General features: G+C 34.7%; 1 protein-coding gene across 1 annotated transcript in view; it reads right to left on the reverse strand.

Annotated features, from left to right (window-relative positions):
- NEK11 (NIMA related kinase 11) overlaps positions 1-15,815 on the reverse strand; it is a 244,359-nt gene that overhangs the window by 151,335 nt on the left and 77,209 nt on the right. Inside the window, exons 5-6 of the mRNA XM_080823107.1 lie at positions 15,095-15,159; positions 13,987-14,113 (exon numbers count right to left, since the gene is read on the reverse strand). Coding sequence (XP_080679233.1) covers positions 13,987-14,113; positions 15,095-15,159 — 192 coding nt within the window. The remainder of the gene's footprint in view (positions 1-13,986; positions 14,114-15,094; positions 15,160-15,815) is intronic.

Genomic DNA, 15,815 nt, shown 5'->3' on the forward strand with positions numbered 1-15,815 from the left:
AATATAATTTTATGACAAAAATAAGGTGAAAGACATAAGGGGGTAAATGAAGTTAAAGTATTTAAGGTCCTAGCATTACTGGGAAAGTGGTAAAAGTAGTGACTTTCCTTAAAATAAGTTTCATTATACTAAAGCAAGGATGTATGTTATAATTGCTATGGTTTTCACCAAAATAATAGTAATGTATACTGACAACATTATAAGTAGTAAACTACTAGAAAGAAAAGAATCAAATAAAAATTTAAAATATAAACAAAAAAGGAGAGAAAAAGAAACAATAAATGGTATATATAGAAGACAAATCATAAGATGACAAAAATACCAATATAGCATAATTATATTAAATGTAAATGGGCAATATGTTAATTAAAAGACTATCAGATTGGGTCAAAAATTATATACTGCTCACAAAAGAAACCTTAAATATAAAAACACAGAACAGTATATAGAAAGAGGTATATAGTGCAAATATTTATCAAAATATTGCTGGTGTGACTATACTAGCATCAGAGAAAACAGACTTAAAGGAAAGAACCAAGGCTAAGATTAAGGTGGTAGACTTATAAAGAAATTAAACAATGAAGAACACATAACAATTTTAAAGTCCAATAACTGTGTGTGTTTGTGTATGTGTGTGTGTGTATAAAGCAAAAATTGACAGAATTAAAAGAAAAATAGACAAATTCACAGTCATAATGAAAGACTTTAACATACCTCTTTCAATAGCTGATAGAACAAGCAGAACAAAACTTCAACAAGGATAATTTAAACACAATTACCAGAATTGACATAATTGACATACTAACATAAATGCGTCCAACAATGACAGAATTCAGATTCTTTTCAAGGGCACGTGGACCATTTTCCAAATTGACTATACTTAGGATCAAGGAAGCCTCAAGACTTCAAAGATTGAAAACTTCAGAGTATATTTTCTGACCACAGTGAAATTAAGTTAGACTTATTAATAACAGAGAAAAAAAACTACAAAATTACCAACTACTTGAAAATTCAAAAATATACATCTAAATAACTCATAGGTCAAATAAATTCCAACAAAATTAGAAAAATTTAAAACTGAATATTAATAAAGTTACAAAATATCAATACTTTGTAGCTAAAATAAATGATTATAGTAAAAATGAAGTATTAAATACATATATTAACAAAGAAAAAGCTTAACATCTATGATCTAAGTCAGCTTGGGAAGATAGAGAAAGAATAGCAAATCAAGCCAAATAAAGTTTAGGGAAAGAAATTTTTGAAAAGTAGAAATTAATGAAATAGGCACAGATACAAAATAAAAATAAAAGATTAATAGATTTAATAGAACTCCAGTGAGACTGCAAGAAAACAAGAAAAAAACACACAGATAAACAATAACAGAAGCAGAAAAGTATACAGCACTATAGACTCCATCGTTATTAGAAAGTATTAAGATGACAAATGTTTTCCCCCAGTAAATTTGAAAAATGGGATGGAATGAACAGTTGTTAAAAAATATACTTACGAAACTGATACCAAGAAAAAATATAAAATCTGAATAGTCCTTTATCTATTACAAATAATAACAATAATTAATTTTTAAAACATCTGAAATAATAATTTAAAATAATAAAAATAATTGAAATATTAAATAATTAAAACAATATTTAAAATAATAACTTAAAAAAACTTTTTTAAAACTCCCCACAAAAAGAAGTCTCCAGGGTCAGATGGTTTTACTGGCAAATTCTTTCACATATTTTAGGAATAAAGAACACTATTCTTATTTAATCTCTTCATTTTAACAAGTCCACACAACTGTGATATAAAGTATAACAAGAATAATAGAGAGAAAGAAAATTATAGGCAATTTTTTATGAACATAGATTCAAAAATTCCAAATACACACAAATATATGTATATTATAAATAGAATATGATGATATATTAAAAAGATAATATATCACAACCAAGTAGATTTTATTAAATTCAATTAATGGCATACATCTCATAGATGAAAAGAGAAAAATTATACATAGATGCAAAAAAAGGCAGTGGATAAAATTCAAAACCCAGGGGCACCTGGGAGGCTCAGTTGGTTATGCAACTGTTTTCGGCTCAGGTCATGATCTTGGAGTCCCAGGATCAAGTCCCACATCGGGCTTCCAGCTCTGAGGGGAGTCTGCTTCTCCCTCTGACCTCCCTTCTCGTGTTCTCTCTCTTGCTCTCTGTCAAATAAATACAACCTTTTAAAAAAATTCAAAACCCATTTGTGTTTTTAAAGATTTTTATTTATTTATTTGTCAGAGAGACAGAGCACAAGCAGGGGAGGGGCAGAGGGAAAGGGGGAAGCAGGCTCCCCACTGAGCAAGGAACCTGACGCAGGACTCAATCACAGGACTCTGGGATCATGACCAGAGTCGAAGGCAGATGCTTAACAGACTGAGCCTCCCAGGCATCTTCCCTTTGTGTTTTTGAAAGAAGAAAACTCTTAGCACACTGGGAATAGAAGGGAACTTCTTCAGTCATTTTTTAGAGCTATAAAATATACAGTAAATATTATTCTTATTGGAGACATATTGAAAGTTTATGTTTTTATTTTGAGATTGAGAATAAGTATGTCTAATATCACCACTTCTATTCAATATTGTATTGAAGGTGCTATTCAGAATAAGGGGAGAAAAAAATAAAAAAAAATAAATATATTTATACATATAAAAAATATATATATAAAGATTATAAAAATATGTTAAACTGTCATTAAGCATTTCAACATGGTTATGTATATAAAAGGTCATTTCAATAAGCCTGTGACAAACATTTAAAAAATGAAATGCAAAATATCACTTACACTAACATTATACAATGTCAAATACGCAGAAATAAATCCAGTGAAAGATGTGCAAGATACTACACTGCAAACCACAGTACATCAATAAAACAAATTAAAGTCCACCTAAAATAGGGGGCGGGGGTGAAGAGGGAGAGATCCACGTAACTGATTGAAAGAGTCAACATAATGAAGATGACAATTTTTCCCAGAACGATCTATAGACTCAATGCAATACCAATCAAAATCTTAGCAGACTCTCTACAGGAATTAACAAGCTAATTCTAAAAGTTATGTAGAAATGCAAAGGGACAAAGATAGCCATGATAGTTAAGAACAAATTTGGAGATTTTGTATTAACAAATAGCATGATTCATTATAAACTTGCATTAATTATGAAAATTATCAGCAAAGAAGAAAAAACAGACCAATGGAACAAAACACAGAACTCAAAAACAGATCCACACATATTCAATCATTTGATTAATGCAAAGACAAACTGTACTATGATAAAGGAAAAAAAAAAGATCTTTTCAACAAATTGTGCTGGGCCAATTGAATACCCATATGGAAAATAAAGTATGTGGACTCCTATGTCACACCATACACATGCACAAAAATCACCCATTTTCAATGAAAAATAACATCAAGCTTTTAAACGAAAGCAGGAGAATATCTTCCTGATTTGGGGTAAGCAAAGACTTCCTAAACAAAATGTTAAGAACACTACCAGGAAGGTTATGGACTGATAAAATGAACTCCATCAAAATTATGAATTTCTATTCGTGAAAGAAAACACATCACTAAGAGGGTGAAAAGGAAGATACAGAGAGGGAGAAGACATTTGCAATTCAGATATCCATCAAATACTGGTATCCAGAACATGTAAAAAAAATAATTAATTAATTAGAACTCCTACTAATTAATAAGAAAAAGGAGAGAATCCAATAGAAAAGTGGGCAAAAGACTTGAAGAGACACTAAATGGCCCCAAATCATGAGACGTTTGACAGTATTGGTCATCAGAGAAATGCAAATTAAAACCACAGTGAGTACCACTATACACTCATAAGAATGGTGAAAATGAAAAAGATGCTATCAAATCAGTACTTGTTATACTATGAATAAAGTTTTCTTAGCAAAAAGAGAAGGAAGGGCTATTCATTAATAGTAAAATTTAATCATCAAACTAAACCAAATACTTTTATTTGTGTGGATACATGTAAAGTATTTGTGTGCTGTAAACCACCCCAATATATTTATTTTCCCCAAAGAAGGGTCTAATTTGAACCTTGAGAATGTTTAAAATAGTAGAGCCATACGGTCTACAAGATTTGCTAATTCTTAACTCTCATTGCATCAGTGAGAAAACCAAAGCTCAGAGAAAGAAAGTAATTTATCCAGAAATGTGACATGTTAGATCAGCTTGTTTGGTGTTGGTACTGTTCTCATTCGGTATTTTTTAAAAATGTTTTCTAAAAAATTTACATTGACAACACCCTGCTATATAATCTAATGTACATGCAATAATTTGAACACTGAAAAAAGGAACGAAACTCAGGTCCAAGGGGTAGAAAGGCTTATCAATCCCTCAGCACCCACACACTGTCTTCTGAGGATTTAATTCAGCTCCTGTGGGCTGAGTCTTCTTCAGGGCTTGGGTTAAAAGCAGAACAAAGCCAGACAATCTCTCCTGGCTCTGACAGGTTGGAAGGGTTGGATGAGAGCAACAATTCTTGACATAGGACCTTTTGAGCTGTCCTGGAAGCAGACTATTATCTCCACCAATAATACAAATGTTAATAATAATGGTAATAAGGAAAATACTAGCTGAAATGTTAATGGTGTTTACTATAAGCTAGGCCCTATTCTATATTTCTTACATATATTAACTTATTTAATCATTCTATTCTCATAACAATCTTAATGAAGCAGACCATTCTTCAGATGAGGAAACCATTAAGATTAGGTCAATTGTTAAGGTTCCATATTGAGGAGATGGGGGAGCTGGGATTGCAACACAGGTTGTCTGGTTCTAGAGACATAAACTGCATGCCATCCTGCCTCTCAATGCTGAATCAATCAGAGCATTTCTGATTAAGGACTCTTTTGAATTGGAAATGTCTAACCCTAATAGAAGACCTTCAGGCAGGGGCTGACTTTCCAAGCTTACTTTGGGTCCTACCCAGAACCATAAGCCACCTTCAAGGATCCCTGGGGCCTGAGACAAGCCATGCAGGACACCAGACCATGGCAAATATAGAGCATACAAACAATGAGAACCTCTGTGGCAAAAGGAAGGTTGGCAAGTTTGGCCATTTTTCTGTTGCTTGGCATAGAAAGGAGGTTAGTGGTCCATTAAGTACAAAGAGTTGATCACAAAGTCAAATCCTGCTTTTATGGAGACATAACCCTACCAAAGCCACATGTGATGGATGTATTAAAGTTATAAAAAGATGTGAAGTTATCTGGCTAAAGGAGTATAGAACAATTAGATGCAGGGGCTAACTCAGTAATCAATTTTGATACAAGACTATTCTCTTTTTTTGGAAATCCTCTCGGCTTCACTGAAGGCATACTGCTTTCCATTTACCTGTCTCATTTTGATCTAGTAAGATTTACTTGCACTTGAGCACATGGAAAAGACTTCATTTATCAACCAGTGATTTATAGAAAGGGACCAGTTCTTGTCCTTGTGCACCCGCCTGGAATGGGTATAATCTGATTAGAGATACCACCTGGCACTTCGGGTAAAAGATTTTTTATTATCCTATTACAAGTTAAAATCTATCTATTATATATAGTTTTATTCTAGTAACTATATATCTGTGTACCTATGGTTTTAATTTTTTCCAATTTCCAACCAAAGATTTCTATATGGGAATAATTACATAATCTTGAACTCATCAATTCCATCCTTTTTTGAATATTTTTCTCTTACTTGATTCCCAGATCTTAAATCTGATGATGTGAAAGTGGGGAGGTGGTTGGGGGGAATTTAAGGGGGGTAAGTTGAAAAAAAAAAAAAGGGAGAGGTGCATTTTGCTTAGAAGTCTATGATTTGCATTCCTTTCATTTTCCCAGAATACAGCCAACTGTGAAGAAGTAAGCAAATAAATCCCTAAGGGAGGGAATTCAGCAGTGAAAGGGAAGGCTGGGATCAGGTGCGTGTGAAGCAAATTACACCTGAACTCCATAAACTTGCCATCTGTCCAAGCTGACCGGAGCTACCCAAAGGATTTCTGAAGCACAGGTCAATAAGGAATTGAAAATGTAACTCAAACTTTGTCTTGTCTCAAGGTAACTAAATTTACCCTTTGAAATCTGCCCAGACTCTGCCCAAGAGAAGCCTAACCCACAGCAATGCATGACTCCAGTGGGTTGGGGCAGCTTTACTGATCTTCTAGATAATATTTTACATAATTGAGGATCATCCTGATATCCATCTAGAAAAGAGTACACATAACTTAAGCAATTGAATAAATAGTAACAGAAATTTAGAAAAAGAATAGTGGGTTTTGCTTCAGTGTGTGGTAACCTAAATATAAGTCTCTACTGAGGTGGAGTTGAATATCAATATAAACTTTATCTAAACAGAATGAAAGACACTAGATGGCTTGAACTCATACTTCAGAAGCAATATTATATGGCAACCATTTTATAAGGGCCTATTATGTCCCAGAACCTCTGTCGGTTCTCACTGAGCTTTTAATACGCATACAAATCATGCAGAAATTTTGTTAAAATTTTTTTTCTGAATATTTGGGGAAAAGGGGCAGCTACATCAGAAGCATAGTTTCTGGATCTTCCTTAAATTCCTATGTAAAACAGCAGCTCGATACCAAAACCAAAAACCACGGGCAACGTTTTCAACAAAGTTAGGTAGTGAGATGTCCCTGCACACCTCACAGTACAAGGAAGTAAAGACAAGCCACAGTTACCATATAGTCTGCACAGTATCAGCAGGGATACTGAGAAGAAGCAGAGGGAATCAATGGAGTGACTGAAGGATCACAAAACAGTAACTTCAAAACAGTCAAAAAATACTGAAAACATGGTGGGTATAAAGAACAGCAGATGAAACAGTTAGAGGATCTGATCAATCCAAAAGCTGCTTGAATTCAAGAAAAATCCCAGGATAACGCCTAAAGGGTCTGCAGCAGAATACCTCAGGGCCATCCGACAGAATTTTCTGCAATGTCAGAAATGTTCTATATTTCTGTATACAATGACCAATAGTCACATGAGGCTACTGAGCACTTGAAATGTGGCTAATGTGTCTGTCTGGGGAACTGAATTTTCAAAAGAATATTTGAAAGCAAAGGTGAATGCCTTCTTTCCACCATATCATGCCAATATACTATCATATCTGGGGAAAGACCCCAAAATTTTAGAAATAAAGTTTGGGTGAATTTTGTCCTGTTTATACCAGTCTTTCTAATTACTTCTACTATTGAGCACAATGTTTGAAAGAAGATCATCGGCTGTCCCTCTACTATGGTGGTCCCATGTCCCCTACACCATAAGAATTTGGCCAATGGGAGAACTGAAGATGGGAGCAACACCAATGGGAGAGAGGAGAACAGGGAGATCACAGTGTGGCCGAGCAGAAAATAAAAGGGAAAGGGTTTGTTTTTCTTTTTTTTCCTCTCATCTCTAGCTACTCTTGGAGTCACAATAAAAGATTCCATATAAACTATAAAGTTTGGGAAATGAACATGTACAGTGTTCAAAGTTGGAAGGAGAAGGTGGGTTGGCAATAGAAATAATGATCAAAGTATCCTTCCACTGCCAGTGTTATTCACTCAGCCACTACTTAAAGGCTGGATGTGGCAACAGCCTGCACTGCTTCACACTTTGATTGAATGGCTGTGCTCCAACTGCTTTAATCATCTCTGATAGTTTCCAGACGTTCTTTTAAGATGGGCAGAGCATCAGAAATATTGGAATGCAGGAAATTAATAGAAGGCCTGCCTATCTCCCTTCTTTAGTCTCCACCAACCTCTCCCTGTTCCAGGCTGTTGTGTTCCCACCATTTAACAGAGGAAAAAAATAAATAAAGATCTCTAATTCCAGCAATAAGGCCTTGGAGAAAACAGTTCCAAAATGGCATCATGAGGAGCTCAGCAGACCTGCTTCCTAGCAAAACAACTATAACTAGTGAAAATTACCAAAGACCCCCAACAACTTGAAGTCACTAAAAATCATCTTAAGGGCATAAAGTAAATGAAGAAATATTTATTCAAGAAAATCTACTAAATTTCAGTAAAAACAAGAGTTTGTGGCACTGAGGCACTCCCCCAGCTCCGTGTGACAAAAATTTCACTTTGAGCAGGTGTGGCCAATAAGATGGGGTTCTTCTCCCTTCTTCCAGAAACCTGTTCTGGGCTTGGTTATCTCTCCAGGAGGGGCAGGCTTCCAGCATTTCTCATCTCCCCAGCTATGTGTTACAGAGATTAAATTCCAGGTGATTGTAACCAAGATATTAAGAGCTCTTTTTCTCTACCTAGTCCCTACTGGTAGAATGGAAGCTCTACCCCAGGAACAGTGGGCAGAGAATACTGGGGTCCTGATCACTGATCACCTTTGCCCCAGCGTGCTCACAGGGTGGATATTCTATGCCAGGAGAGGCACGCCAAAGAGAGAGGCTACTGTCCCTGGCTGGTACTCTGCTCATGAGCAGGACTGTCACTCTAAGAAAAATGGGCCATGTCCCTACCTCCAGCTCCTGAGAAGTGCTCAGAGATTTTGCCCAGAACAAAGGTAGGTTACAAAAAGAGAGGGTTCAGAAGCTCTCCCCAAAGAGACTAACTTTATTTGGAACAGAGTGTAGGAAATTCAAGCCTAAACTCCAGCTCTCAGCAACAATGAAGAATTTAGTGGCAAGCAATTAAAAGGAGATTGGTAGCTCCGAGAGGACAATAAGCTAAACCATAGGCTAGTTACCTTATCAGAGAAAATCAGGGAAAGAGATAGCTAAGAATAGGCAAATTTCAAACCTCAAAGACTGACGTCAAAAACTACATCTGCAAACAGACTCAGATTTAATTGGAAGAGACTGGAGAGCAATTCATGCCTCAGGGCATTGCTGAAAATAAAAGCAATGAGCTGGCAATTAGTGGAGGCTAACAACTGAGTATAATACCAACAGAAACAGCTAAACAGAACAGGGAAAGGGACAGAGCCTTGCTAAAACTACTGTCATCCCAAGGCTAACTGTGCACATGCCTAAGGCTATACTCTGAGGATCAACACTAGAGGTTTCACACTGGAAGGGAAATAGGTTTCACTAGAATAGCCAGGAATGCCACTAAATGAGTAAAAAAGCAAAAGATACCCAGTCTCAGAGAGGTGGAGGGAGTGAGGAAAACACATGTTTGGAGTTGGGTATAATATATTATCTAAAATGTCCAGTTTTTACCAGTTATGAGATATACAAAGAGACAGGAAAATATGTATACATGGGGGGAAAAGCAGGAAACAGCAACTACCTGAGAGGTCTCAGATGTCAGATTTAACAGATAAAGACTTCAGGTAGCATTATAAATACATTCAAAGAACTAAAGGAAACAGTGTTTAAATAAATAAAGTAAGATATAAATGTCACACCAAATGGAGAATATCAGTAAAGAGACAGAAATTATAAAAAAGCACCAAATGGAAATTCTGGAGTTGAAAAGTATAATAACTGAAATAAGAAATCCACCAAAGGGGCTTAACAGTAGACTTTAACTAGCAGAAGAATCAATGAACTTGAAGATACATTGACAGATACTATGCAACCTAAAGAACAGAGGGAAAAATGAAGAATAATGAACAATGTCTTAGAGAAATGTGGGAGACCACAAAGCACAACAACATGCACATAATGGGAATACCAGAAGGCATGGAGAGAAAGAAAAGGGATAAAAGTACTCAAAGAAATAATGGTTGAAAACTTTTCAAGTTTGATGAACTATATCAATCTACATGCCCAAGAAGCTCAACTAACTCCAAGTAGGATAAATGCAAATCCACTCACAGATACACTGTGCTCTAAAAATGCTTAAAGACAAAAACAAAGAGAAAATCTTCAAAGAAAACATTAAACAATGTCTAATAAACATTACTGGTTGAAAAATTACTGTGTCCAAGTATAGAATACTTGCAAAGAGAATAAATGCAAACATTTAAATGATAGGTAGATATATTTTATTAAGGCAGTGCAATATTTCCTTTTGCAATTAAAAAAAGCAGGTTGTAAAATATATATAGTATGATTTTTTTGTAGTAACAAATACATTTATATAGGTTTATAAAGCACTTAGCACATTAACTCTCAATCACAGGGTAAGCGTTCCATAAACAGTAGCAATTCTGGTTCTGTGGCTGCAGTGGTATTGTGACCTTGTAAAACTGACCAGGCTAGATATTATTTTCAGATTTCGTGTCAGTCATTTCATGCTAGTCATTGAGAAAAGATATTAATACCCAGATCTACTGCACTTGACTGAAATGTTTTCCTACTTCAGCTTCTGTTGAGTGAAAATAATGACAATGACAGCAGTTCTTACTAGCTAGATAGCCTGACCAACACCTTAGTTCTAAATCCACACAAGAGTTTCTCAGACCATGGGAAGGTGAGAGAAATGGGCTTTCTTGCTCCACAGCTTCCTTCACTAAGATGGGGCTGTTGGCTCCCAGCTACTTGCAGGCTCCACGTTAGCTATCAAAACTATTGCCAAGTTGGCCTGTATTTCTCCCTTTCCTAAATTCTTCACTGGAAAATAGCCTTGTTCTCTACCCTGCTTCCTTTCCCTGTCCAATTTGGGAATGCTCTCCTGTGTGGATACTTTCTTAGTTATGGTAGGTCAGGCAGGTGCTGGTTCCTCTCTATTTTCTTCTACTTATAGCTAAACCTAGTCTGACATTTCTGCCCAACATCGCTAAAGTCTGACTCCAGTGCTGAGTGTGAACAGACTCCTACAGTATCCCTTATGTAGCCAACTCCTGGACCAACCAGATCTCAGGTTTCTGCAAAATCCTGAGACCTTCAGAATATACTCTGACACCTCTATTACTCCCAACACCATTCTCCCCACTTAACTCACCTGAAGAATATAGGACCACAAGATCAGAGAACCATCTGGTTGACCTCTCAGAACAAGATAGATAAGACCAACAATGAAATATTCTGTTTCTTTTTTGTTTAATTATAGCACCATTATTCTAATAGTATTATCCTTTATTTGTTTCTCCTACCAAAATAATAAATTCTAACCATTCATAATTTCAATCAATTTAAAGAGGTGACCTAGGAACACGATTCATATATTTTTCCTGTGGGGGAAAAAAGTGTTCAGCAATTGCTTATATAAATTGGCAGTATTCAAAGTATTGTCCTCAATGCACCTAATTATTCTAACTTGCTGAATAAGTGTTTATAAACTTTTGGAACCTAAAACACTTTTAAGAGAGACTTATCTGTACTTGATTGCTATAAATAAATGAATCCCAAAAGGTTTAACAGATTGCAGAAAGAGGATACAGTTGCAATGGGCAAACATTAACAGATGAAATATAATTAGTATTATACCAATTCTTCATTAAGCATTATAAATATAATATGTACAGCTATTAGTGCTAAAACAAAACACCTGTCAATTATTCACAAGTGTTTCTAATTGTAAGAAAATATTCCACAGTAAACAGATGCTACAGGCTGAGATTCAAAAAAAAAAAATTCTCAACCTCATTCAATCTAATTTTTCTAAGAGTGTCTCCCAAAGATTACTCATCACACTTATGTATCTGCCACTATAATTAATAGTTCTCTGTTATTCTTTCCACTTTAGGTTCAGCAATAAAAATTTCATTACCAGATAAGCCCATTTTGATTCAGATACAACCAAGGTAATTACTAAATTCATAATAAGGTGGTTATTTGGGGTCAGGATGATGATAAATCCTTGGCTTGTACTTGCTGAATAGTTAATAATCTTTGCAAGGAGAGCTGACTGAATGCTCACAAAAAATATATTAAAATTCTCCTGTATTTTTATATTTGGGAGGTTTTGGATTTTTTTAAAGTTTTGCCTGAATCAGGTATTATTTTTATAAACCTAAAACATCATAGCAATACTATTTCTATTACTCTATATCCCTATAATTCTGATATTTCTGATAATTCCTATATTCTTTATGATAGTCCTATAATTCCCATATTAGGAATATTCCTATAATTCTTTATGCAATACTAGGGAGTAGTTTTTTTAAAAAGTACTTTTTAAAACAAAGTCCTTTTTTTTAAAAAAGGACTACGATAAACACAACTGAGACAAAAAGATTATATGCTTTACTCCTCTGTCTGTGGGTACTATTGCCCAAGTTTCTGGGGAGACACATCTGATTTGGCAAGCAGATGTAGATACCTGCCCCAAAGAGCCAGCTTTCTTGCTACATGTGATGCGAAAGGCTTAACGATGGGCTTCATAAATTAATTTAGTCTTAATCCAAATGACATGATGTAAACATCTTTCTGGCATAGCATGTAATTTTAATCATGAAGAAATTACATATTTGAATCTATTTTTATTTTTATTTTTTTTGAAGATCTTATTTATTTATCTGAGAGAGAGAGAGTGTAGGGGGAGGGACAGAGGGAGAGGGAGAAGCCCACTCCTCACAGAGCAGGGAGCCCTACTCAGGGCTGGATTCCAGGACATCAGGATCATGACCTAAGCTGAAGGCAGATGCTTAACCAACTGAGCTACAGGTGCTCCTGAAAATTTTTTAAATACCATAATAATAAAAAAAAATTAATTATAAAAAGAGATGTAAATATGGAGCTCAAATCCAATCCAAAGCCCAAGACTGATCTCAAACTGAAGAAAGCACTCTAAAAAGACCAAGAAGACTCCTCCTCAGGGACAGGAATCCTACTATTTTTTAAATTTTATTTCATATCCTAAGGGCTATTACATAGTCATTGGCAAATAGTAGGTGCTTAATAAAGCAAAATTTATAGAAACTCATTCCCCTGAACACACTTTTTGTGGTCTTGTCTATTATTTTAGTTTTAGTTTTGGTTTTGGGGGAAGGTATTAGGGGAAGGTTATGATTAGAGAAATATGATAGGCAAATTGGAAAACACCATCAGGGTAGAAACAGGCTAACAATGAAAGAAAAAAACACTGAAGAACCTAGAAATGAATAATCACAAGAGTGAACTGAAGGGACAGAATGGATGGTTATCTGCCATAGCCAGATCTAATGTTGACAGTGTTCTCTCCCACTCGGAAGGCATCAGAACAAGAACATGAGTAATGACCCTTATGAAAATCCAAAGGCCTATCCCCTGTTCTGCTTACTTTTCCCTTATCCTCTTTAGAAGAATGAAGTCGACATAATCCTTCACATTGCTCATCTCTGAAAGCTCAGAACTACTTAGGTTGATTTGCATACAATAATTATTTACTTAATTAACAGGCTTTCAGCTAGATTGTCCTTTCAACCCTTAACAAGCCGAAAATTATATGACTCCTCTTCAAAGGAAAAGAGATTTTCCCTAAATAGGATCTGCTTCTAACAAGAGAATACAATTTTCCACATGGCTTCTGCACTGAGATTTAAACTGGTTCCACAACAAGGAATGAGAAATTCCTTTGGTACAAGAGCTCAGATAAATGGAGAAATCTCAGATGCATCTATCATCGAAAACCCAGAAATTTTTTAAAGTTTATTCTTAAAAGCTAGTATCTTCAGTAAAAATTCTTATAAGCATCAAGAAGAAAAAAAATAAAGCCATACATTCCCCCACAGATGTGGAAGTTGATCTTAAATAAAGTAAAGCACAGTGTTTAGGATTACAAATACTTTCTTTAACAGGCCAGCAGAAACCTATCAACCTTTAATGTTTGTGACACATTAAGAACTTTTCCTTGTGGTTGAAGAAGGAAAAAATAAAAATAAAAAGAGTAATCCATAAATAAAGAGAATTTTTGAAATCGGTATAATGGAAATCATCAAGTTCCAAATCCAAAAAACCCTCCTTTACTCTCATCAAAGAATGACTCATACTTCAAAAGGATAAAGTGAGTGGATATAGCAAGTAAATGAGCCCCCAAATGAAACACATTGTCCTCTCAGTGCAGCAGATATACACATCACCTGGACCAACCCATTGCCCACTCACCAGATGTCCGACTTTGTGTTGTAGCCTTGGTGTTTCAAAGCCTCTGGACTCATGTAATGGGGAGTTCCAGCTAAAGTGGTGGCTAGATCACAGGATCCCATTAGGAGTCGAGAAACTCCAAAATCCCCTTGAAATAATAATAAATTTTTATGAACACTTTAAAACAATGAAAAGCAGCCTGGAAAGTAACAACTGTCTAATCTGAAAATTTTAATATGCAATGACTCATATCATTTAAAGGGAAAGAAAAAAATGGTATCTTTTAAATTACACAATGCTGGTGCATAGCTTTAAAAACATAGGCCTATAGGAGAAGGAAGACTGAGCCAGGAAGGTGAATTATATAAGCTAAAGCTTTTTATTTCTGGAATTATGGAGAACCAGCAACTTGAAAAAAAAAAAAAAACTATTTCAGGTCTGCCTAACAACAAACAAAATGATTTGGGGGGACTGAATATAAGAATATAATGATTCGCAATTTCCTCAAGCAAGAAGAGTTCGTTCTTCGATTACAATAAAGAAAATATTTCAAATAAAAGACCCGAGACCTTTCAAGAACACGCCTATAAAAATTTGAATCCATTAAGTTATCTTTACACATCTAACTAGTTGTATGCTTTTAGGCTTTCTCTCTTTAAGAACATCTTACAGGAAGAATGAACAATCCAGTAACTGTTATGATGGGAGGTACAGTTCTGAAGAAGAACTAAAAATTAACAAATCCATGATACCAATAATTTCATTACCAGTGACAACTGCTAATTGCTTGGGGTAAAATAAAGGGGAAACCTATACTAATTAATGAAGTTAGTAAAACAACTCTAAATACTTGCACAGTGCTTGGCATGGAATAGAAACTCAAAAATTATTAGTTCAATCTATCATGTATATAGCAAATCTCTTACATTTCAATTTATATCAGGTACTCAGAAACAAAATAATGGGGTTTTGTTGGCCCCAACCAAGTAAAAACAAAAGTTTGAGAAGTTAAAATAAACCAGTGATTACTCTAACACTTCTAGGCACTATATATTTCAATGTGATATACTGATAACATCTAGAATATATCCTCCCATGTTTCTGGAATACATATTTTTAAAAATCTTACCAATTTTAAGAAGATTGTTTTTCAGAAATATATTCTTTGATTTCAAGTCTCGATGAAGTATCCTCCTACACAAAGGAAAAAAGGACATAAAATTTCATGCAAAATAAAAAAATTTTATTTCTAATATAAATAATATATATGGGTGCATGTGAAGTGATAAATACACTCTCCCATAGATATATCTTTCAGGGTTTAAAAGCTACAAATCCACAGCATTTTCTAGTTCCCCTGAGGAAATATGAGTTTTAAAAACAAAGTTTCAAAGTCAGCAGGACATGTAGTTGGGAAAAGAGTGATGTGGTTTACACTATTTCAATAGGCTCAATTTTACTGTTTCTGTAGCATGATCTACATAGTACTGTATCTACTAACCATACACTCAGTTGATAGACCAGTTATCATAAGACTTTGTAATCTATTATATATACTCTTACACATTATATGTCATATAAATATATATTATATGTTAAATATATTTATGTAAGATATTTTTATAGAACATATATGTAACTATATGCTCTATAAAATGTTACATATATTTATACACACACATAACCTATTATCATATACATTAAATCCAAATGTTCAGGTTTTATGTATTTATAGAAATAATGTTGTTGATGATACTTAATAATAGATAACATGTATAAGCCAGCAATATAAATTATGTCAGTTAAGACTTCTGTTTCTGGAATTATGAAGCACTAGACAACTTGAAAAC

Source organism: Martes martes (assembly GCF_963455335.1).
Source record: "Martes martes genome assembly, chromosome: 1".
In the NCBI taxonomy this organism is placed as follows: Eukaryota; Metazoa; Chordata; class Mammalia; order Carnivora; family Mustelidae; genus Martes; species Martes martes.